Source organism: Scyliorhinus torazame, chromosome 11 (assembly GCF_047496885.1).
Source record: "Scyliorhinus torazame isolate Kashiwa2021f chromosome 11, sScyTor2.1, whole genome shotgun sequence".
NCBI lineage: Eukaryota > Metazoa > Chordata > Chondrichthyes > Carcharhiniformes > Scyliorhinidae > Scyliorhinus > Scyliorhinus torazame.
The window spans coordinates 118,475,025-118,499,769 of NC_092717.1; the positions used below are offsets into that span (position 1 = coordinate 118,475,025).

At 49.4% G+C, this 24,745-nt stretch overlaps 1 protein-coding gene and 1 long non-coding RNA gene across 3 annotated transcripts in view; one reads left to right on the forward strand and one right to left on the reverse strand.

Annotated features, from left to right (window-relative positions):
- LOC140385482 (gamma-glutamyl hydrolase-like) overlaps positions 1-24,745 on the forward strand; it is a 73,196-nt gene that overhangs the window by 46,647 nt on the left and 1,804 nt on the right. For both annotated transcript variants that reach the window (XM_072467676.1, XM_072467675.1), the window contains 2 exons: positions 874-980; positions 9,711-9,804. In XM_072467676.1, the coding sequence (XP_072323777.1) occupies positions 874-980; positions 9,711-9,804 (201 nt within the window). The remainder of the gene's footprint in view (positions 1-873; positions 981-9,710; positions 9,805-24,745) is intronic.
- LOC140385483 (uncharacterized) lies at positions 9,746-23,806 on the reverse strand. The gene is made up of 3 exons (XR_011933389.1): positions 23,647-23,806; positions 17,693-18,140; positions 9,746-10,594 (listed from the first exon to the last, which is right to left on the reverse strand). It is a non-coding gene; the product is annotated as an uncharacterized lncRNA (long non-coding RNA).

Below are 24,745 nucleotides of genomic sequence, written 5' to 3' on the forward strand. Positions count from 1 at the left end.
TTGGACATTCTGAATTCTCCCTCAGTGTACCCAAACAGACGCCGGAATGTGGTGATTAGGGGCTTTTCACAGTAAATTCATTGCCGTGTTAATGTAAACCTACTTGTGACAATAAAGATTATTATTTTTAAAAAAGGCAAAGTTGTGTTTCACATTGATGTAAAAGCAGCAAGCAATCGCCTCCCCCCACCACACACACACACCAATCAGTGGTGGGCTGCATTTCCTGCATTCAACATCAGGAGCCTCATTGTAGTACATTTGCATATCATTATCGGGCCCATATGTCATTCAAACCACATGTCAAAAAATGCTTCTGCAGCGGCGTGATGTCATAACAAGCGACGCACAACTGTTGGCAGAAGGCACACACTTGGCAAGCAGTATTCTTGGAGGTGAGTGTAATGTTTGCGGTGCACTCCACGCTCAGGGGAGAGAAGGGTGGTGCCAGGGAGACACCGGGCAAGGGGTGATACCAGGGAATACACCAGGGTGAAGATTGTTTCCAGGTGTGCTTGCTGTGTGCTGGAGCTGCCTTTATAAGTGATGCCCACCAGCTATATGTTGTGGAATGTCTGCCTGCCTTCTTTGTGCTGCAAGTCCTGCGCTATATGGCGTAAAAAAGCCATATTGCCATTGGTGGGCTCAACACTGCTTTTCCCCCTCGACATCGAATTATGCTGATATTGGAGAAAACCTCGCCCGAAGATTTGCTTTGATGTAGTATCTTTCATGACTTGAGGATGTCACCAATAGGTTAAGAATTGTGTATTGGTGATGCTGTTCGAGGAATAAATACAGGCCAAAATTCGTAATTAAGTGTTCAAAGGAATAGTTGAATAAATGTTTGTTGCACTTTGTTGTTTTGTTCAGATACTCTCCGTAGTCGAATGTTCAAGAACTTTCCTAAACACCTGTTGCAAGCATTACAAACCAAACCTCTGGCAGGACACTACCACAATTGGAGCATTACTCTGAAGGTAAGATTTTGGGAACCTTTTCAACTACCATTTATTGAACATACTTTGAGTGAAGTGTAATTACCTTAAATAGTATTTACAGCTCTTTAATATACCATTTTCAGTTTAAAAAGTAGAAACACAAGTTGATAGGTTTTTTGTTGTCTTTTGGAGAGATTTTCTTCCATATAAGTTATAATTATAAACAAACATAGGCCACAATTGTCCGGCTGTACCCACCGGAGAGATCTTCTGGTTTAATTGCCTGCGACTACCCGCAGCAGGGTTTCTGGCAGCAGGGGGTGCATACAACGGGTGGTCCTGCCAACGGCCAATGGTGGGGTTGGGGGGGATTGTGGAGGGTAGGGTGTAGGGAGGGGGGAATATTGTGGAGGGTAGGGTGGGGGGGATTGTGCAGGTTAGGGTGGGGAGGGAGATTGTGGAGGGTAGGGTGGGGGGAGATTGTGGAGGGTAGGGTGGGGGGGAGATTGAGGAGGGTAGGGTGGGGGGAGATTGTGGAGCGTAGGTTGGGGGGTGGAGATCGTGGAGGGTAGGGTGGGGGGGGGAGATTGTGGAGGGTAGGGTGGGGGGAGAGATTGTGAAGGGTAGGGAGGGAGGGAGATTGTGAAGGGTAGGGTGGGGAGGAGATTGTGAAGGGTAGGGTGGGGGGGGAGATTGTGGAGGGTAGAGTGGGGGGGAGATTGTGGAGGGTAGGGTGGGGAGGAGATTGTGAAGGGTAGGGTGGGGAGGAGATTGTGGAGGGTAGGGTGGGGAGGGAGATTGTGGAGGGTAGAGTGGGGGGGGGAGATTGTGGAGGGTAGAGTGGGGGGGAGATTGTGGAGGGTAGAGTGGGGGGGAGATTGTGGAGGGTAGAGTGGGGGGAGATTGTGGAGGGTAGGGTGGGGGGAGATTGTGGAGGGTAGGGTGGGGGGGGGAGATTGTGAAGGGTAGGGTGGGGGGGAGATTGTGAAGGGTAGGGTGGGGGGGGAGATTGTGGAGGGTAGGGTGGGGGGGGAGATTGTGAAGGGTAGGGCGGGGGGAGATTGTGGAGGGTAGGGCGGGGAGGAGATTGTGCAGGGTAGGGTGGGGGGGAGATTGAGGAGGGTGGGGCTGGGGGCGGAGATTGTGGAGGCTAGGGTGCGGGGGGTGATTGTGGAGGGTAGGGTGGGGGGGGGAGATTGTGGGGGATGGGGCGGGTGGAAAATCCCACCCGCAATGTCAATGTTTATATGATGAAAGGTGATCATTTGTATATCTATAGTGAATCACTTGTTGTTGAATAAAGTTCAACTCTGATGGGAAATATTTGAGGGTTGATATATTTTGTCCAGATCCAAGTTGGCTTGAAATTTGGCACTGAAGGCAAGGAAAAAGATGTCACTTTTAAACTGCAAAGCATAATAATAAAACAAAATCAAGTTCAGGGGCAGTTAATGGAGGGGAACTGAATACTTTTCAAAGTTGGCATCCATTGTCAACATCACAGTTGAGATGAGGGCAAATTAGGTACAGGTAGAATTCCTTTTACACTCCTTCAACAATGTGACTTAGCGAAAGAACATTCACACTGGATCTTGATTTGCCCTCCCCACCTGATGCCATTTTGAATTTCTTGATGAGAGAGAAAACTTTCTGACATTGCCCCAAATTGAAATGCAATCCAAAATAAAAACAAAAAAATGCTGGAAAAACATAGCAGGTCAAGCAGCATCTGTAGAGAGAAACAGTTTTCAATCCCCCCTCCGCAGTGCATTCTGCAGCGATGGAGGGCGGCTGGTGGTGGGATCTTTTAGCTCTGCTGTTGTCAACAGTTTCCCGTTGAACGCACCTCTCACTGCAACAAGGGGCAGACCATAAGGTCCCACCAGGGTGAACAGGCAGAAAATCCCACCCATTGTTTGAGGTCGATGATCTTTTATCAGAATTGAAGATAGAATGCATGAGATTTTTTTTAAATCAGTGCAAGGGGGGAAGGGCAAAGGAGAGTCTGTGATAGGAGGCCGAGGGGTAATTAAAGAACAAAAGATTTCATGATGCAACAGCCAAAGAAACAAAAGTTGTATCCAAAGAAAATGTGAATGGCTACATAAAAACCATATGAGTACAACATGATGAGAAAAGTAAAGAAAGACCAACAGATTTAAAAAAGACACGCACAGAACAAAAAGCGGAGGCAATAATATAACATTGTCAAACTTGACATCGAGTCCAGAGTGTGGAGTTGAAATTTAAGGTGCTGTTCCCCGGGCTTGTGTTGAGCTTCACTGGAACATTATAGCAGGTTGTTTGGTCTTTTGTGTTTCACCTCTCCGATGTAGAGGAGACCATATTGTGAACAGCATTACAGAAATTGCAAGCATAAGTAAATTGCTGTTTCATTTGAAAGGATTGTTGCATCTCTAATGCTTGCGTGGAAAGGTGGCATAGGGAAGGGAGGGGTGTTAGGGGGTTACTGAGGAGTGGACTAGGGCCTTCATGGAGGAAATAATCCCAATTGTATGATGAAATTCCTATTGTATGATGAGATATAGGAAAGTTGTATTTGGTGGTTGCATCACACTAGAGCTGGCGGAACTGGTGGAGGATGATGCATTGAATACAGAGGCTGGTGGGTTGGAAAGTGAAATCTAGTCCTACAATGTTAAGATTCATAGCAAAAGGCCTCCCTTTGCAGTGTAGTGATTCTGTAACTGCTGCTCAGAAATAGCTCAATTAGCCCGTTACTTTTGCCAACATGAGCTAATTTCAATCACCTGTTTGCTCCCATTCCTTTAATATTCCTCTTTAAATAATCTATTTTTTATCAACTATTTCTTTAAAAAAAACACATTTTTAGGCGACATTTTCAAATATATACATTACAAAGAAGAAAAAACAACTGCGGCAATAGCAAACAATCAAAACATCCTTACACAAAGCCCCCAACTATTTCCCCCCACCCCACCCCACCTGGCACCTGCCGCCCCTTTTTTAACTTTAAACCCAACCCGAACAGAATTCCCCCCCCCCCCCCCCCCCCCCCCCGCCCCCTGCTGACGACTCAACATTCCTTTTTTAAATGTTATTTATTTTTCCAATGCGGGAGCAATTTAGCGTGGCCGATCCACCTACCCTGCACATCTTTGGATTGTGGGGCGAGACCCACGCAGACACGGGGAGAATGTGCAAACTCCACACGGACAGTGACCCGGGGTTGGGATCAAACACGGATCCTCAGTACCTTGAGGCATTAAATAATTTTATTAAAGGCATTTAACTCAATATTCATTAAATAAGTCTTCCACCTTGAGGTGAATTCCTCCTCCGCATCCCTGATGGCAAACTTGATTTTCTCTAAGTTTAGGAACTCCGTCAAATTGCTCAGCCACACCCCAGAGATAGTGCCCTCAAACTGGTCACTTTACATGAGGCTGCCTCAAACCCCCACACCGACTGCTCTGCCACCACCCATTTCCTAACCATTGAATGTTTGCTGCCCAATAATGGTTTTGGAGGTTTGGCAACATTCACTCCCCGCCCTGTCAATCCCTCTCCAAGAACACCATCCTAGCCCGGAGCCTTACCGCCCACACGAACCTCAAAATCATCCCAATAACTTTCCTAAAAAAGGACTTGGACACAAAGATCGGGAAGTTCTAAAACACAAACAAAAACTTCGGCAACACCAAAATCATCTTTAGCGTCTGGACCCGACCGGCCAAAGACAATGGCAGCACATCCCACCTCTTACAGTCCGCCTTCATTCCCTTCACCAATGGAGTCAAATTCAACTTATGTAGCTGGGCCCAATTCCACCTCATTTGTTTCCCAAAGTAACGGAAACCTAGCCCTACCACCGAAGCGGCAGCACCCCCCCCCCCCCCCCCCCCCTCCCCCCAACCCTCTCTTGTCCCCGGGCATTAATTGGGAATGTCTCACTTTTCCCATGTTGAGTTTATACCCCAAACTCCCGCAAAATCCCATGATCCTGCCAAAGCTGGCCGAGCCCAAAAGGACATAGCTGCTAGACTGGATCTGCGATAGGTGGAGAAGGAACCAACAAGATCGGAAAAACATACCAGACCTCATCCTCACTAACCTGTCTGTTGCAGATGCATCTGTCTTTAACTGTATCAGTAGGAGTGACCACCGCATAGTCTTTGCGGAGACAAAGTCCCATCTTCACACTGAGGATAGCCTGCATCATATTGTGTGGCACTACCATCGTGCTAAATGAGATAGATTCAGAACAGATCTATCAATTCAAGATCAGTAGCAGCCACACTCTGTAACCTTATGGGCCAGCATATCCCCCACTCTACCATTACCACCAAGCCAGGGGATCAACCCTGGTTCAGTGAAGTGAGCAGGAAAGCAGGAGTAGCACCAAGCATCCTGAAAAAATGGGGCGTCAACCTGATGAAGCTATAACATAGGACTATTTGCATGCCAAAAAACATAAGCAGCAAGTGAAGGACAGAGTTAAGTGATCCCACAACTGTCTGATCAAATCTAAGCTCTGCAGTCCTGCCATATCCAGTCATGAATGGTGGTGGACAATTAAACTGATTGGAGGAGGAGGCTCCACAAATATCCCCATCCTGCATGCTGGAGAAGCCCAGTACATTTGTGCAAATGGCGGGCTGAAGCAGTTGTAATAACCTTCAGTTAGAAGTGGCAAGTGGACAATCCATCTTGGCCTCCTTTGGAGGTCCCCAGCATCACAGATGCCAGTCTTCAGCCGATTTGATTCACCCATGTGATACCAAGAAACGGCTGAAGGCACTGGAAAGGCTGTGCGCCCTGACAATATTCCGGCAATAGTACTGAAGGCGGCACGTGGCAGTGGTTAGTATTGCTGCCTACGGCGCTGAGGTCCTGGGTTCGAATCCCGGCTCTGGGTCACTGTCCATGCGGAGTTTGCACATTCTCCCCGTGTCTGCATGGGTTTCACCCCCACAACTCAAAGATGTGCAGGGTAGGTGGATTGGCCAGGCTAAATTTCCCCTTAATTGGAAAAAAATAATTGGGTACTCTAAATTTATTTTTAAAAATAAAAAAATAGTACTGAAGACTTTTGGCCCAGAACTTGCTGTGCCCATAGCCAAGCTGTTCCAGTATATCTACAACACTATCATATATCCGGTAATGTAGAAAATTGCCCAGGTATGTCCTGTGCAGAAAACGCCGGACAAATCCAACCCGGCCAATTACCACCCTATCAGTCTACTCTCAATCATCAGTAAAGTGATGGAAGGGGTGGTTGACAGTGCTGTCAAGCAGCACTTAGTTAGCAATCACCCGCTCATGGATGCTCAGTTTGGGTCCTGCCAAGGTCACTCAGCTCCTGACCTCATTACAGCCTTGGTTCAAACCTGGACAAAGGAGCTGAATACCTCAGATGAGGTGAGAGTGACTTCCCTTGATGTCAATGCAACATTTGATCAAGTATGGCATCAAAGAGCCCTAGCAAAACTGGAGGAAAACTCTCCATTGGTTGGAGTCATGCCTAGCACAAAGAAAGATGGTTGAGGTTCTTGGAGGCTTCATAATGACCTTCCTTCCACAATAAGGCAAGAACTGGACTAGCCATACAAATACCGTGGCTATGAGAGCAGGTCAGAGGCTAGGAATCCTGAGGCGAGTAATTCACCTCCTGATTCCCCAAAGCCTGTCCACCACTGACAAGGCACAAGTCAGGGGTGAAATGATGGAATAACCCCCCCCCCCACTAGCCTGGATGTGTGCAGCTCCAACAAAATCTTCCAGGAAAAAGCTGCCCACTTGATTGGCACCACTTCCACAAAAATGTTATCTCTCCACCATTGACGCACAGCGACAGCAGTGTGTACCAACTACAAGATGCACTGCAGGAACTCACCAAAGCTCTTTAAAACGCACAACCACTACCGTCTAGAAGGACAAGGGCTGCAGATACCTTGGGACACCACCACCTGGAAGTTCCCCTCAAAGTCATTTGCCATCCTGACTTGGAAATATATTGCCATTCCTTCATTGTTGTTGGGCAAAATTCTGGAACTCCCTCCATAATAGAACGGTGGGTGTACCTACGCCACATGAACTACAGGGGTTCAAGAAGGCAGCTCACCTTCTTGAGGGCAATTAGGAATGGGCAACAATGCTAGTCTAACCAGCGAAGCCCACACTCTGTGAAAATAAAAATTATTTTTAAAAAAGCTCCTTGAGCTGGCTCTGCCACTCAGTAATATCATGGCTCATCTTTAACTTCAACTCTACTTTCTCACCCAATCCCTATATTTCTTCATTCCCTTCCAAAGAGCGTTAAAAATAAGCAAGCTCCACATTGAATATATTTAATGACAGAGCATGTATAGACCTCTGGGGTAGAAAGTGTCAAAGATTCGCAATCAGCTAAGTGAAGAATTTTCTCCTAAATGGTTTGTGGTGATATGCATGTGCACAGTAATGTGTATAGTTATCTATTAATGTATATATAGTTATCGATACGACCTCCAATAATAGAGGTCCATCATGTGACTCCAGAGATCTGGCAGCTGATAAGTCATACTAAAGGATAGTTGCACTAGAAGTAGCTCCAGGAGAATTCACTTATTCGTTACCGTTTGTATCATATTTCGTTATCTTTCCATTTGTTCATTCCGTTCATAAACCATCTTACTAGTCAAAGAACTAGGTGTTCTATGTGCATCCTTACAACGGCCACAACACAGAACATAACATGGTTGACTGCTCATCCCGAGGCTATGCTCCCTGGTGCTGGACTCTCCAGCCAAGAGAAACAATTTCTCAGTATTTGTCCTCATAATCTTGTTTTCATTCTACTCAATCTCTTCTTATAGGAAAACTTTGGTGGGCTAGAACTCTCCATTTACTGGGACATCATTCAACCCAGGCCCACTCTCCAGCCTTATCCCTGTAATCCCATAACCCCTCCTCACCTGCACAGCTTTGGACACTACGGGACAATTTTACTGTGGCCAATCCACCTAACCTGCACATCTTTGGACTGTGATAGAAAACTCAGGCAGATGGAGTAAACCCACGCAGACACTGGGAGAAAGTGAAACTCCGCGCAGTCACTCAAGGCCGGAATTGAACCTGCATCCCTTGGCTGTGAGGCTGCAGTGTCCCACTGTGCCATCGTGCTGCCTTGTCCCAGCAAAAATGGCCAGAAACGGGAATGGCAGCAGGAAACCGGGAATTGAGTTTCATCTGCCATTTTTAAAGGACTCCTGAATTGTCCTGTGTTGACAAGAATCCAGGGTAGTGTTTTATACTTTTGCTGGACCATTTTTCTTTGGTTTCCCTAGATTCTTCCATCCCTTTATTTCTTTTCACATTTAAGTTCTCCTTGCTTGGAAATCAGACCTTTAGGGATATCCTTGTGCTGCTCCTTGTGCTGCACTTTGTGCACAGTTGTGCTAGAACTCACCCTGCTTCTTACAGGTAATTCTAAGAAAATTAAGTTGAAAGAGACGAGTAGCAGTAACAGGAGGGAATAAAGCTTTCAGAGAGGATTTGGATCAGTTGTAGTGTTTTTTTCAGGTAATTTGTAGGGCTGAACATTAGCAAAAGACTTTGCAATGAATTTTAATGCAAGTCTCTGAAGCTAGTGAACATTTCAGGACCTAACCATTTGCACAGAAATTTGCCATTGAAACACCTGCAAAAATCATGGACGGGATTCTCCGACCTCCCACCGGGTCGGAGAATCCCCGGGGGATAGCGTGAATCCCACCCCCCCGCTCCAACGCTGGCTGCCGTATTCTCCGGCGACGGTTTTCGAGCGGGAGCGGGGATCACGCCACGCCGGTCGGGGGCCGTTGGCAGCGCCCCCCCCAGCAATTCTCCGGGCCCGATGGGCCGAACAGCTGCCCGTTTTTGGCCAGTCCCGCTGGCGTGGATTGGACATGGTCCCACACGACTGGACCTGGCAGGTAGGTTGGCTGATGCGGTCCTCGGGGGGGCGCGGGGGGATCCGACCCCAGGGGGCCCCCCACAGTTCCCTGGCCCGTGATCGAGGCCCCCACGGTGGCCTGGCCCGTGATCGGGGCCCACCGATCTGCAAGCACGCCTGTGCCGTGGGGGCAGTTCTTCCTTCCATGCCGGCCCCTGTAGGGCTCCGCCATGGCCGGCACAGAAAAGACACCCCCCTGCGCATGCGGCAGAATACGCCGGCCGGTCTGCGCATGCGCTAAACCACGCCGGCGATTCTGCGCATGCGCTAACTCGCGCAGTCCCTTCAGCACCGGCTAGCGTGACGCCAACCCCTCCGGCGCCGGCCTAGCCCCCGGAAGTTCGGAGAATTCCGCTACTTCCGGTTGGCCCGACGCCGGAGTGGTTCACGCCGTTTTTGACGCCAGAGTCGGGCCATTGCGCCGATCGCGAAGAATCCAGCCTCATGATTTCTCAACTTTCCTGACCATAACAGTGAAGAAATATATTTTGAAAAATTCACAGCACTATAGATAGGGAAGAGAATATTTCAAATGAATTTATTTGGAATTGGGGCCGTTACAGCCCAGCAACGTGGATAATTATTTTCCTATGGGTGACCAAAATCACTTTATGCTTTTTAACCTTGCCAAATTATCAAAGGCAGATTTTACATATATTATAAAATCAATGCAATTTGTCAATATACTACAGCTTCTATTTCTTGTACAAAAGCAAACTTTATAGTTTGCGCAATATAGACACTGTTACAGGAATGTTTTTGATCATTTATTTCAAAATGTTTATTTCGAATTCTTTTGTGATAAATTTTAGAAGTTTACAAACAACAAAAACTTGGCTAACTTCTACAAAATCCTGAGTACTAATACGGACAGCCAACAAGTGGAATTTGTGTCCACCATGGAAGGTAAATGAAAATAAGTACCACTGATCTGAAAACAGTCTTAGAGCGAACTATTCAATGTAAATATATAGAACATATATAGAAGTGCTGAGAGGATGATCCATCTCGGTCTTCTCCGGAGCTCCCCAGCATCTTAGATGTCAGTCTTCATCCAATTCGATTCACTCCCCGTGATATCAAGAAATTGCTGATGGCATTGGATACTGCAAAGGCTATGGGCCCTGATAATATTTTGGCAATAGTACTGAAGACTTGTGGTCCAGAACTTGCCCCTAGCCAAGCTGTTCAAGTTCAGCTATAACATTAGCATCTACCTGGAAATATGAGAGTTCCCCAGGTATGTTCTGTACGCAAAGAACAGGACAAATCCAACCTGGCCAATTACCACCCCATCAGGCCACTCTTAATCATCAACAAAGTGATGGAGGGGTCATTAACACTGCTATCAAGTGGCATGGACTTAGCAATAACCTGCTCGTTGACACTCCGTGTTCCATCAGAATCACTCAGCTCCTGACCTTTATACAGCCTTGGTTCAAACATGGACAAAAGAGCTGACCTCCTGAGGTGAAGTGAGAGTGACTGCCCTTGACATCAGTGCAACATTTGATCGAGTGTGGCATCAAGGAGCCCTGGCAAAACTGGAGTTAATGGGAATAAGGTGGAAAACCTTCCACTGGTTGGAGTGAAACCTAGCACAAAGGAGGATGGTTGTGGTTGTTGGAGGTCAGTCATCTCAGTCCCGGGACATCACTGCCAGAGTTCCTCAGGGTAGTGTCCTCGGCCCAACCATCTTTTAAAAAAAAAAGTATTTTTATTCAAATTTTAATATTTTTACATTTAACGCACAAAATAACCCCAACACCAACCTCTGAACCAACTCCCCAACCAACCTCCCCACCTCGCATCCTCCCCAACCCCCTAGCAGTTGACAGTAACCAGCTCCCCGAAATGTAGTATAAACAAACCACATCTTTCATGGAACCCCTTTAAAAATGAATTTCACCTTTTCTGAGTGCAGGAACTCCATTAAATCCCCCAGCCACACCAAGGCACAGGGTGGAGAAGCCCAACAGAATCTGCCTGTGAGCGATCAACAAGGCAAAGGCTAAAACATCTGCCCCTGCTCCCCTCTGCAATTCTGGCAAGCTTGACACCCCGAATATTGTCCCGCAGGGGATTGGGCTATAAATCCACATGCAAGATCGCCGACATGGTGCTGAAGAACACCCTCCAAAATTGCTCCAACTTCGGGCAGGATGGGAACATGTGCACATGATTGGCTGCGTCTCTCCCACACCGCTCACAAATATCCCCTACCCCCTCATACAGCGGGCTCATCCTCGATTTTGTCAGGTGTGCTCTGTGTGCAACCTTTAACTGTATCAACCCCAGCCTCACACACGAGGTTGAAGCATTCACCCTCCTCAGCACCTCACACCAGAACCTGTCCTCCAGCGTCATCCCAGCTCTTCTTCCCACTTCTTCACTCCTCCAGAGATGCCTTACCCTCCTCCAAAATCCTCCCATAGATCACCGAGATGACTCCCCTCTCCAACCCCATCACCGGCAATACCCCTCCTGCAATGAGGAGAGCGGTGACACCGGAAAGGTCAGAAAACCCTTCTTCGTAAAATCCCGCACCTGCTTGTGCCTGAAACCCTCCCCAAGCGGGATCCAAACTTCTCCCCCAATTCCTCCAACTTTGCAAACCGCCCTTCCAAAAACAAGCCCTTCTAGTCCATCACCCCTCACTCCTCCCATTCCTGAAAACTCGCATCTTTCCTCCTGGCTAAAACCCTTTGTTCCCTCGGATCGGCATCAACTTCGACCCCATCCCCAACCTAAAGTGCTGGCGAAATTGCCCCCATATTTTCAGCGTGGCCACCACCACCAGACTCCCCGAATATTTCCCTGGAGCAAATGGGAGCGGCGCTGCTGCCAGCTCCCGCAACCCCGACCCCTTACAAGAACCTGCCTCCATCCTCATCCACAAAGCCTTCATCCCCCTGCTTCACCTTCGCACCTTCTCCGCGTTCATTACCCAACAATAATATAACACGTTTGGGAGGGCCAAGCCCCACAATTGCCATCCTCTTTGAAGTACCGACCTCCTAATCCTTACCACCTTGCCTACCCACACGACGAAACCAACCTATCCACACCCATAAAAATTGATTTTGGCAAAAAGACTGGTAAGCACTGAAATAAAAATAAAAACCGCGGCAAAATGTTCATTTTAGCTGCCTGCATCTGACTTGCCAATGATGGGGGAAGACTGTCCCACCTCGTTAGATCCGCCTTGACCCTGCCCTCCAGATGTGTAAAGTTCAACTTACGGAGCCGGGCCCAATCATGAGCCACCTGCACTCCCAAATACTTAAAGTGGGTTGTTGCCACCCGAAATAGCAACCCTCCCACTCTAACTCCAGCCCCTCGAGAAGACAGCACAAAACATTCACGTTTTCCCAAATTTAACCTTTTGCCTGAAAAAGCTCCAAATCTCCGAAGCAGTCCCATTATATCCCCACTGAAGAGCCCGGGTTAGAGAAGTACAGCAACAAATCATCAGAATGCTCCAATCCCCCTCCACTATTCCGAACACCTCAGCGCTATGGCCAAGGGCTCTGTTGCCAGTGCAAACACGAAGGGGACTGAGGGTACACCTGCACCGTTCCCCTGTGCAGAGGGAAGTACCCTGAATTCATCTCATTTGTGCGCACACATGCCATTGGATCCTTATGCAGCAATTTCACCCATGCCACAAACTTAGGCCCAATCCCAAGCCTCTCCAACACAGCAAACAAATAGCTCCAATCCACACGATCAAGTGCCTTCTCCGCATCCAGCACCACCTCCAACTCCCTCTCTGCTGCCGGAAAATGCACCACAATCAACAACGGCGCACATTTGACGTCAAGTGCCGTGCTCTTTATGAATTCCGCCTGATCCTCACCAATCACCTTCGGAAGGGACTCCTCCAACCTCCGCGGCAGCACCTTCGCCAATATCTTAGCATCAACGTTCAACAAAGATATAGGCCTATACTAACCACACTCCACTGGGTCCTTGTTCTTTTTAAGCAGCAATGAAATTATGCCTATTGTCGTGTTGGGTGCTCTGCTACACAGACGAACCAACACGGTTGCAGATGGTACAGCTCTGTTTTATTACTTTCAATAACAACATCTGTAAACTTGTTACTGTGGTTCGTTCATTACCCATTAACCTGTGGACCCAGCCCTAACACTATCTTGGAGAGGCACTCAGCACATGGTGAATGTCTGAGTGGCTTGCTGTGAGCTCTGTGCCCTGAGCTGTCTCCTGCTGGACCCCACGGGAACTGTGGTGTTCCCCATTTTATAGTGTGTGTGCCCTTGCTTGTGATAGGCTGTGATGTTGCGTGTGTGTTGATTGGTCTGTTGATCTGTCCATCAGTGTGTATGTGTGTTTGCACCATGATGTTTATCTGAATATCATGACATCCCCGTTTTTTACAAAAGTATGTGCCTATGTGTTAATAAATATAGATGTGTACTGAGCGCAGCTGAATGTGTGTGTGCAATATCTACAACATGTACATGAGGCTAAACAATATACAAACAAGAACAAAGAACAAAGAAACGTACAGCACCGGAACAGGCCCTTCGGCCCTCCAAGCCCGTGCCGACCATGCTGCCCGACTAAACTACAATCTTCTACACTTCCTGGGTCCGTATCCCTCTATTCCCATCCTATTCATGTATTTGTCAAGATGCCCCTTAAATGTCACTATCGTCCCTGCTTCCACCACCTCCTCCGGGAGCAAGTTCCAGGCACCCACTACCCTCTGTGTAAAAAAACTTGCCTCGTACATCTCCTCTAAACTTTGCCCCTCTCACCTTAAACCTATGCCCCCTAGTAATTGACCCCTCTACCCTGGGGAAAAGCTTCTGACTGTCCACTCTGTCTATGCCCCTCATAATTTTGTAGACCTCTATCAGGTCTCCCCTCAACCTCCTTCGTTCCAGTGAGAACAAACCGAGTTTATTCAACCGCTCCTCATAGCTAATGCCCTCCATACCAGGCAACATTCTGGTAAATCTCTTCTGCATCCTCTCTAAAGCCTCCACATCCTTCTGGTAGTGTGGCGACCAGAATTGAACACTATACTCCAAGTGTGGCCTAACTAAGGTTCTATACAGCTGCAACATGACTTGCCAATTCTTATACTCAATGCCCCGGCCAATGAAGGCAAACATGCCGTATGCCTTCTTGACTACCTTCTCCACCTGTGTTGCCCCTTTCAGTGACCTGTGGACCTGTACTCCTAGATCTCTATGACTTTCAGTACTCTTGAGGGTTCTACCATTCACTGTATATTCCCTACCTGCATTAGATCTTCCAAAATGCATTACCTCACATTTGTCCGGATTAAACTCCATCTGCCATCTCTCCGCCCAAGTCTCCAAACAATCTAAATCCTGCTGTATCCTCTGACAGTCCTCATCGCTATCCGCAATTCCACCAACCTTTGTGTCATCTGCAAACTTACTAATCAGACCAGTTACATTTTCCTCCAAATCATTTATATATACTACAAAGAGCAAAGGTCCCAGCACTGATTCCTGCGGAACACCACTGGTCACAGCCCTCCAATTAGAAAAGCATCCTTCCATTGCTACTCTCTGCCTTCTATGACCTAGCCAGTTCTGTATCCACCTTGCCAGCTCACCCGTGATCCCGTGTGACTTCACCTTTTGTACTAGTCTACCATGAGGGACCTTGTCAAAGGCCTTACTGAAGTCCAGATAGACAACATCCACTGCCCTACCTGCATCAATCATCTTGGTGACCTCCTCGAAAAACTCTATCAAGTTAGTGAAACAAAGACCTCCCCTTCACAAAACCATGCTGCCTCTCACTAATACGTCCATTTGCTTCCAAATGGGAGTAGATCCTGTCTCGAAGAATTCTCTCCAGTAATTTCCCTACCACTGAAGTAAGGCTCACCGGCCTGTAGTTCCCTGGATTATCCTTGCTACCCTTCTTAAACAGAGGAACAACATTGGCTATTCTCCAGTCCTCCGGGACATCACCTGAAGACAGTGAGGATCCAAAGATTTCTGTCAAGGACTCAGAAATTTCCTCTCCAGCCTCCTTCAGTATTCTGGGGTAGATCCCATCAGGCCCTGGGGACTTATCTACCTTAATATTTTTTAAGACGCCCAACACCTCGTCTTTTTGGATCTCAATGTGACCCAGGCTATCTACACACCCTTCTCCAAACTCAACATCTACCAATTCCTTCTCTTTGGTGAATACTGATGCAAAGTATTCATTTAATACCTCGCCCATTTCCTCTGGCTCCACACATCGATTCTCTTGCCTATCCTTCAGTGGGCCAACCCTTTCCCTGGCTACCCTCTTGCTTTTTATGTACATGTAGAAAGCCTTTGGATTTTCCTTAACCTTATTTGCCAATGACTTTTCGTGACCCCTTCTAGCCCCCTTGACTCCTTGCTTAACTTCCTTCCTACTTTCCTTATATTCCACACAGGCTTTGTCTGTTCCCAGCCTTCTAGCCCTGACAAATGCCTCCTTTTTCTTTTTGACGAGGCCTACAATATCTCTCGTTGTCCAAGGTTCCCGAAAATTGCCGTATTTATCCTTCTTCCTCACAGGAACATGCTGGTCCTGAATTCCTTTCAACTGACACTTGAAAGCCTCCCACATGTCAGATGTTGATTTGCCCTCAAACATCCGCCCCCAATCTAGGTTCTTCAGTTCCCGCCTAATATTGTTATAATTAGCCTTTCCCCAATTTAGGACATTCACCCTAGGACCATTCTTATCCTTGTCCACCAGCACTTTAAAACTTACTGAATTGTGATCACTGTTCCCGAAATGCTCACCTACTGAAACTTCTACCACCTGGCCGGGCTCATTCCCCAATACCAGGTCCAGTACTGCCCCTTCCCTAGTTGAACTGTCTACATATTGTTTTAAGAAGCCCTCCTGGATGCTCCTTACAAACACTGCCTTGTCTAAGCCCCTGGCACTAAGTGAGTCCCAGTCAATATTGGGGAAGTTGAAGTCTCCCATCTCCCTGTTGTTTTTACTCTTTTCCAAAATCTGTCTACCCATCTGCTCCTCTATCTCCTGCTGGCTGTTGGGAGGCCTGTAGTAAACCCCCAACATTGTGACTGCACCCTTCTTATTCCTGATCTCTACCCATATAGTAGCCTTACTGCCCTCTGAGGTGTCCTCCCGTAGTACAGCTATGATATCCTCCCTAACCAGTAGCGCAACTCCGCTACCCATTTTACATCCCCCTCTATCCTGCCTGAAACATCTAAATCCTGGAACGTTTAGCTGCCAATCCTACCCTTCCCTCAACCAGGTCTCTGTAATGGCAACAACAGCATAGTTCCAAGTACTAATCCAAGCTCTAAGTTCATCTGCCTTACCCATAATACTTCTTGCATTAAAACATATGCACTTCAGGCCACCAGACCCGCTGTGTTCAGCAACTTCTCCCTGTCTGCTCTGCCTCAGAGCCACACTGTCCCTATTCCCTAGTTCTCCCTCAATGCTCTCACCTTCTGACCTATTGCTCCCGTGCCCAACCCCCTGCCATACTAGTTTAAACCCTCCCATGTGACATAGCAAACCTCGCAGCCAGGATATTTATGCCTCTCCAGTTTAGATGCAACCCGTCCTTCTTATATGGGTCACACCTGCCCCGGAAGAGCTCCCAGTGGTCCAGATAACGGAAACCCTCCCTCCTACACCAGCTGTTTAGCCACGTATTTAGCTGCTCTATCTTCCTATTTCTCGCCTCACTGGCACGTGGCACAGGGAGTAATCCCGAGATTACAACCCTAGAGGTCCTGTCTTTGAACTTTCTGCCTAGCTCCCTGAACTCCTGCTGCAGGACCTCATGCCCCTTCCTGCCTATGTCGTTAGTACCAATATGTACAACGACCTCTGCCTGTTTGCCCTCCCCCTTCAGGATGCCTTCTACCCGTTCGGAGACATCCTGGACCCTGGCACCACAGAGGCAACATACCATCCTGGAGTCTCTTTCACGTCCACAGAAGCGCCTATCTGTGCCCCTGACTATAGAGTCCCCTATACTATTGCTCTTCTGCGCTTTGATCCTCCCTTCTGAACATCAGAGCCAGCCGTGGTGCCACTGCTCTGGCTGCTGCTGTTTTCCCCTGATAGGCTATCCCCCCCTGACAGTATCCAAAGGGGTATACCTGTTCGAGAGGGGGACAATTCCTGCACTGACTGCCTGCCCTTTCTGGTGGTCACCCATTTCTCTGCCTGCACCTTGGGTGTGACCACATTTATATAACTGCTATCTCTGATGCTTTCTGCCACCTGCATGCTCCTAAGTGCATCCAATTGCTGCTCCAACCGAACCATGCGGTCTGTGAGGAGCTGCAGTTGGGTGCACTTTCTGCAGATGAAGCCATCCGGGACGCTGGAAGCCTCCCGGACCTGCCACATCTCACAGTCAGAGCACTGCACCCCTCTAACTGATATTGCGTCAATTAATTAGTAAATTAAAGTTAAAAGTTTAAAATTGTTTTAAAAAGTTACTGTTAACTATCTGTTTCCTAGCACTAGATTTCTACTATAAATGTGAAAGCTAAATATAGTACTCTCCGATCTCTGGCTTAGATACCGTTCTAAATTATAATTAAGTAATTATGTTTAATTAGTTACCAATGCTTAATTTTTTAAATTTAGTGTAGATTCCCAACCAGCCACTCAGGTCACAGCTTTTCTGTGATTTCACTTCAGTTTCCCCCCCACTCTCCCCCCCCCCCCCCCCCACCCCCCACCCCCCCCACACACACACAATTTGAAAAGGTAATAAAAGTAAAAATCACTTACTTACCTTCTGAGGGTCTCCGATGTTGTCAGGTTCTCTCCCTGACAGAGACTGCTACTCTTCCTCCGAACGGCTCCCAAAACTAGGCCACGATCTTTTTCATTCTCCGCTCCGACTCGCAGCTCCGGCGCTTTTTAAATCTCCGCTCCGACTCGCAGCTCCCGCACTTTTCAAATCTCAGCTCCGACTCGCAGCTCCTGCTCTTTTTAAATCTCCGCTCCGACTCGCAGCTCCTGCTCTTTTTAAATCTCCGCTCCGACTCGCAGTTCCCACGCTTTTCAAATCTCCGCTCCGACTCGCAGCTCCTGCTCTTTTTAAATCTCCGCTCCGACTCACAGCTCCCGCGCTTTTCAAATCTCCGCTCCGACTCGCAGCTCCTGCTCTTTTTAAATCTCCACTCCGACTCGCAGCACCTGCTCTTTTTAAATCTCCACTCCGACTCGCAGCTCCCCCTCTTTTTAAATACATAGGAAGGTGTCAGGTGCAACATAGCAACGAGGTTGTACCATAAACAAAACAAGTGTAAACATCAAGCATCAAAACGAACTCCTGTAACAACAAAAAGAGAAACATATTAACATTGTGGCATAAAAGTTTAGTGAGTCCAATATTCAAATAGGCTCATAAGTCCAGCCTAATAGGTGGGCGACGAATTTGGGTTGACCGTTGGGGTGGCACACCATTCATCACCCGGATTGACACTGTTCACTGGCATCGGCTGGTTGGTCCTGCTTGGGGACATCCGGTTCCTGCCAATGACCGCAACATGGAAGGCTTCCCGGTCGTCTGTTTCACCGGTCTGTATATCGTCAGGGTATGACTCGATGTATGGAGGCTGCATGGTCCGCACGTCCCTGCGAGGCTGGCGGAATTGGGGAGCGTTGGCAAGTTGAGCTGCTCGACAGCAGGCAACCTAGTGGCCCATCTTGCCACAGCGGAGGCATTGTCGGTTCTTTGCTGGACATTGCCACTTCAAATGTGCGGATCCACAGTTGCCGCACGTCGTGACGTCATAGCGTTCGTTGCACCATTGCACATACGCAGTTTGGTCCTGCGTAGAGCGCGCCTGCGCGTCACGTCCCTCCGCGTCAACGTCTCTTTTGGTACGTACAAGCGCGGGAGGCCGCGGAAAGCACGCAAAATGGCCGCCCTCATCCGGGCCGGGAGGAATTCAATTGCCTGGACCCGCTCGGCCTCGTAGGACCCCTGCCTTGCCGATTCGGTCGCGTAGGACCCCTGCCGTGCCGATTCGGCCGCCTGGAATTGGGAGTAGCGACTGGTCGCGTTTTCATGGAGGACGCAGGCTTCGATGGCAGTGGCTAGGGTGAGGCTTTTAATTTTGAGGAGCTGCTGGCGTAGGGTGCCCGAGTTGACCCCAAAAACTATCTGGTCCCGAATCATGGAATCGGAGGTGGCTTCGTAACCGCAGGACTGCGTGAGGATACGGAGGTGTGTTAGGAAAGATTGAAAAGGCTCATCCTTACCCTGCAGGCGCTGCTGGAAGAGGTACCTCTCGAAGCTCTCAATTACCTCGACGCTGAAGTGTTGCTCGAGTTTAAGAAGGACCGTCTTGTACTTCATCTTGTCCTCACCTTCCGCGAACACCAGGGAGTTGTAGATGTGGCTGGCATGTTGCCCCGCCGTGGAGAGGAGGAGGGCGATTTTCCTGGTGCCCGAAGCATTCTCCCTTTCTGTGGCTTCTAGGAAGAACTGGAAGCACTGTTTAAACAGCTTCCAGTTGACGCCGAGGTTTCCAGCGATTTGGAGCGGCTGCGGCGGGCTGATGGTGTCCATGCGCAGGATGGCGGATTCCTGAAGATGTGTAGGTAGGTCTCACAGTTGCTGGGTTCCAATCCTGGTACTATGTCGTATTGGGTGCTCTGCTACACAGACGAACCAACACGGTTGCAGATGGTACAGCTCTGTTTTATTACTATCAATAACAACATCTGTAAACTTGTTACTGTGGTTCGTTCATTACCCTTTAACCTGTGGACCCAGCCCTAACACTATCTTGGAGAGGCACTCAGCACATGGTGAATGTCTGAGTGGCTTGCTGTGAGCTCTGTGCCCTGAGCTGTCTCCTGCCGGCCCCATGTTTATCTGAATATCATGACACCTATCTCATTGTTTCGGGCAGCACTCCCCCTTAACCACCGCGTTCTCAAACATCTCCAGCAAAACCCATTGCAACTTATTCATAAACTTTGTACAAAACTCCTGGGTTCGATCCCAGCCCCGGGTCACTGTCTGTGTGGAGCTTGCACACTCTTCTCATGTCTGCATGGGTCTCACCCCCACAACCCAAAAAAATGTGCAGGGTAGGTAATTAGCCACACTAAATTGTCCCTTAATTGGATAAAAATAACTGGGCACTCTAAATTTAAAATTAAAAAAAAAAAAACTTTTTATAAAACTCCACTGCAAACCATCTGGTGCCAATGCTTTACCCGTCTACATTTTCCCTATCACTCCCCGCACTTCTTCCACCCCCACTGGCTCCTCCAAACCTGCCCTCTCCTCCTCTTCTACTTTGGGACTCTTCAACTCCCCCAAAAACTCCCTCGTGTCTGACTCTGACTTATATAAATTCTTATACAACTCCTCAAATGCATTGTTAACCTGCTCCAGTGTTACCAGCAGCTCCTCTATCCCATCCTGAGCCCGAACAATCTCTCTTGCAGCTGCATGCCGATGGAGCTCACCCATCAATGAGCAGCTGGCCTTCTCCCCATGCACATACATAGTCCCCCTCGCCTGCCTCAACTGCGAACCACCTTTCCCGTGAACACAAGGTCAAACCTTGCCTGTAGCTCCTTCCTCTTCACCAGAAGATCCAGAGTCGAATCCTCTGCATACCTTCCATCCACCTCCGATATCTCCTCTACCAACCGCTGCCGCTCCTCTCTTCCCGCTCTGTCCATCTGAGCCTTGAACAAGATGACCTCGCTGATCTCTACTGCTTTCAACGCTTCCCCTATCACTGACGGCGAAACCTCCCCATTCTTATTGAACCCTATGTAATCCTCAATCACATTCCCCATTTTGGTACAGAAATTTGGGTCTGCCAACAACGTCAAATCCAACCTCCATGCAGGCCTCTGAGCTGGCAACTTCTCCAGGACCACATCCACCCAATGTGGAGCGTGGTCCAAGATAACAATTGAAAATTTTCCGCCTTCCTCACCCTGGCCAACAGAGCCTTTCCTATTGCAAAAAAAATCAATCCTTGATTACACATTGTCTACTGGTGAAAAGAACGAGTACTGCCTATCCTGCAGGTGCAGAAACCTCCAATGGTCCACCCCTCCCATCTCCCTCATAAACGCAGCCGACACCTTTGCCCACCCCCCAGCGGGGTCACAAACATGGCCTGGGCCTATCCACCTCGGATCCAACACACCATTCAAGTTCTCTCTCCACCCCCCCAAGTATTAACTGGTGTGTATCGAAATTTGGCATGTCAGCCAACATTTTCTTCTTAAATCCTACATCACTCCAATTTGGGACATATACGCTAACCAACACCACCAACCTCTCCTCCAAACCACCCAGTACTATAACTTACCTCCCCCCCCGCGATCAGCCACCACCTTCTCCATTTGCAACCTCACCCTCTTAACCAACCAGAATCGCTATGCCCCCGGGCCATATTATCAAAGCCCCAGTGCAACACCTGACTCACCCAGCCCTTCCAAAGCCTCACTTGGTCCTTCACCCTCAGGTGCTCAGGCACCACGTCGGCTTTCAACCTCTTCAAAAACTCTCTGGCCCCCCCAGACCCCGCACATTCCATGTCACCACCCAGACCGGAGGTCTATCACCCCACCCCGCCTATCAGTCACAACCTCATCTGGCTCTGCCTAACAGGCAGAACACAGCCCTGCTCCTAGTCACTGCCAGCCCCATACCCCTCCCCCCTTACCAGAAACCCTCCAGTCACTTCCTCTCAAAACTACCTCACCCAGTATCGTCCCCATCCCTCCATCAATTACAGCTCCCAGGCCCATCGAAACCTGTCCATTCAGGTTCCAATGTCCACGGCCCAATCCTCCACCTCGCTCCCATCACTAGCCAACTCACGTTTGCTAGCGAGGAGGCCCTTGCCAGAGCCCCCAACTCCACATATAAAAAACATCAACACCCCCCACACCCAATGATACTCACAACACAGTAATCCCTCAAACCCAAAAGAAGCAAATCTCAACCAATGCCCCAACCCATCCCTTCCCAAATACAACTGTAGAGGGAAAAAAAAGAAAAAGGAGAAGAGAAAAAGAAACAATAGAAAAAAGATTAACACCACCAAAGTCCAAACTCATTTCAGTCCCAGTCCTTCAGCCTTCTCCAAGTAGAAATCCTTGGATTGTGTGTAACCCTCAGCTTCGATGGGTCGACCACCCCAAACCTCACGTTACTTTTATACGTCTCCTTCGTTCGAACAAAGGCCGCCCGCCTTCTCACCAGTTCTGTCATGAGATACTGGTATATATGAATACACCGCCTTCCCATCTCGCCGATTCAGCTTTGCCCATCTCAGCCCCCTTTCCTTCACCTGATGGCTGTGGAAGCATAATATCACAGTTCTTGGTGGCTCATTTGCCTTTGGTTTCGGCTGACGCAACCGATGAGCCCTGTCCAACACTAAGAGGGAAGGGTCCTCCTCCCCATCAATTTAGCGAACATCTCCACAAAATACTCTGTCGGCCTCTGGCCCTCCAGCCCCTCTGGAGTCCCACAACCTTGAGATTCAGCCCTCATGACCTGTTCTCCAGCTCCTCCACTTTGGCTCAGCCACTTGTCCTCTACCACCCTCTGCAGCTCTTCTCCCATCGAAGTGAACTGGTCGCTGTCCTGCAACAATGCCTTCTACATTGCCTTCAAACATCTCCTTGCCCCCGCACCCCTGTCGATGTCTTTGCCAAAGCCTCCTCCATCGGGGCAAGAGCCTCATCCACCCACTCCTTGAGAAGGGTCATCATTCCCTTGCAATGCTTATCACAGTCCTTAGAAAACAACCGCTGAACTTCCCCTCGCCATCACCTCGGTCACCTTTATGGGCGTGGCACCACACCACACCTTGGGAAAGAGGGACAGCTGGTTCGAGTTCCGGCTGCCCTGCATCATCCAGCTCTGCCAGCCCTGGCGGTTCCCAATGGTCTGCACCGTCTTGTCAACGCCTTCGGCGATGCCCCTCAGTGACTGGGCCACCTTCCCCAGTGACCAGGCCATGCTCTGCAGTGCCTCAGCCATGTCCACCTGCGACTGGGACAAGCTCCGCAGCACCTAGGCCATTCCTATCAGCATGGTACTGGGTGACATCCCCCAGTGTGGCAGACATACTGCCGAGACCTTCCGCCATGGCCGTCACCGACTGGGCGGCGCCTTGGCCACCTTCACCCATGGTGCTGACGTCATGCACCAGGCTCTCCACTGTGGTCACCACCCTGGCAGTGTTGGCCTCGGTGCTACTCATTGCCGGTGCCATCTCCTGCACCCGTAGCCTGTGTGATTCCTCCAATTGGCCATGGATCTGCCGGAATGACGCTGACGTCTCCCTCTGAACGTCCCATCCCCTCCCTAATGTCTCCATCAGCTCTGGAAAATTCTGTGCCGGGGTGTGTCATCAGGCTGGGACCCAGCAGACCTTCGACTGGGGGTTCCTGCCTCCACCAGATATACCGCAGCAGCGGTGTGGTGTTCACCAGATTGTGCCCCGGAAGCCTGACCCCTAACATGTCACACCGAGGTGTGTGTAGCTTCGCTGGTGGAGGGTGGGGATGTTACTTGTGCCGCAACAACAGTGGCATCCTCGGAGCTCTCCTCTGAGGTGTTGTCCTCGGAGTCAGGAGAGGGGGCCACCCGGAATGGGCCTGCGCCGTCTGCTGGTGGACCTGCAAGAGAATGGACGTGTGGTCAGCGGGAGGGATGGGTCAGTCAGTAAGGCAATCACTACTCACATTTGACAGGTCCTCTGGGTGGAGCTTGGTGGTCCCTCACCTCTGCGTCGTCCACCAGCCTTCGCGGGGGTGACCGCCCTCCAGAGCCCGTTCCTCGTAGGAGATGAGTCTCCAGTCTGGCCCCCCCACCTCCAGTCTGGACCCTCTCCCACCGATTATGGGAGAGCGTTTCCTGAGGGGAACACAGGGAGGGCATCGTTAGTCACACACGTAGTTCACAGTTGTGGGGGTAGGGGGGGTGATGTCACGGTTGGGTGGGGGTAGGGTTGGAGTGCTGGGTGGAGGGAGTGCGGAAGGGGAAGGGGGATGGAGGGAGGGTTGTGGGTCACCTGGGAGGATGTTCCCGTGGGGGATTGGGGGTGGGTGGGACGTTGGTGTCCACTCACTCTGGCTGCCCGGTGTAGGTTGTTGACCTTCTTCCGACACTGGAGGCCAGTCCTCCTGGTCACACTGCCCGAGCAGATTGCTGCCACCACCTCGTCCCAGGCAGCACTGGCTGCCTTGTAGCTCACCCTCCGGGACCCTCAGGGGAACAGGAAATCCCTCCTGGTCTCCACCGCGCCCAGGAGCCTCCCGAGCTCAGCATCCCCCATTCCTGGGGCCGGTCTCCCCAGCGCCATTGTTGCGAGCTGGCTGGGGTTGGCTGAGCAGGTGGAGCCTAAGTGCTACTCAACCTTGTTAGCGGGGGGCTGGCGAACGTGGTCACGGCAAATCAGCTGGCGAGTCGGCATTCGGGGCAGGAAGCCCATGAGGCCTCCTTAAGTGGGCTAATTAACGTTGAATAGTGTTGCCAGCCTCGCCGGGCCGAGCGCTGGGAAACTCACGCCAATTTCCGCTCGCTACAGCACTTGGAAATTGTCCCGGAGAATCGCACCCAATGTTTATAAAAGTCATTTATTCTACCAGAAGCCTTCCCTCATTATAGTTACAATGTGCTGATGGTATATTTCCATCGCCACAATTTCACTGCTTACAAGTCTCCCTTATTCTTAAAAAAAAAACCTGATATTTATTACTAATTTTTCTGCTGTCTCCTCTCCTGGAGAAATGGACTGCTCATGATAGTACAGTTCTAGAGGCAATAGGATTACTGGGGTTG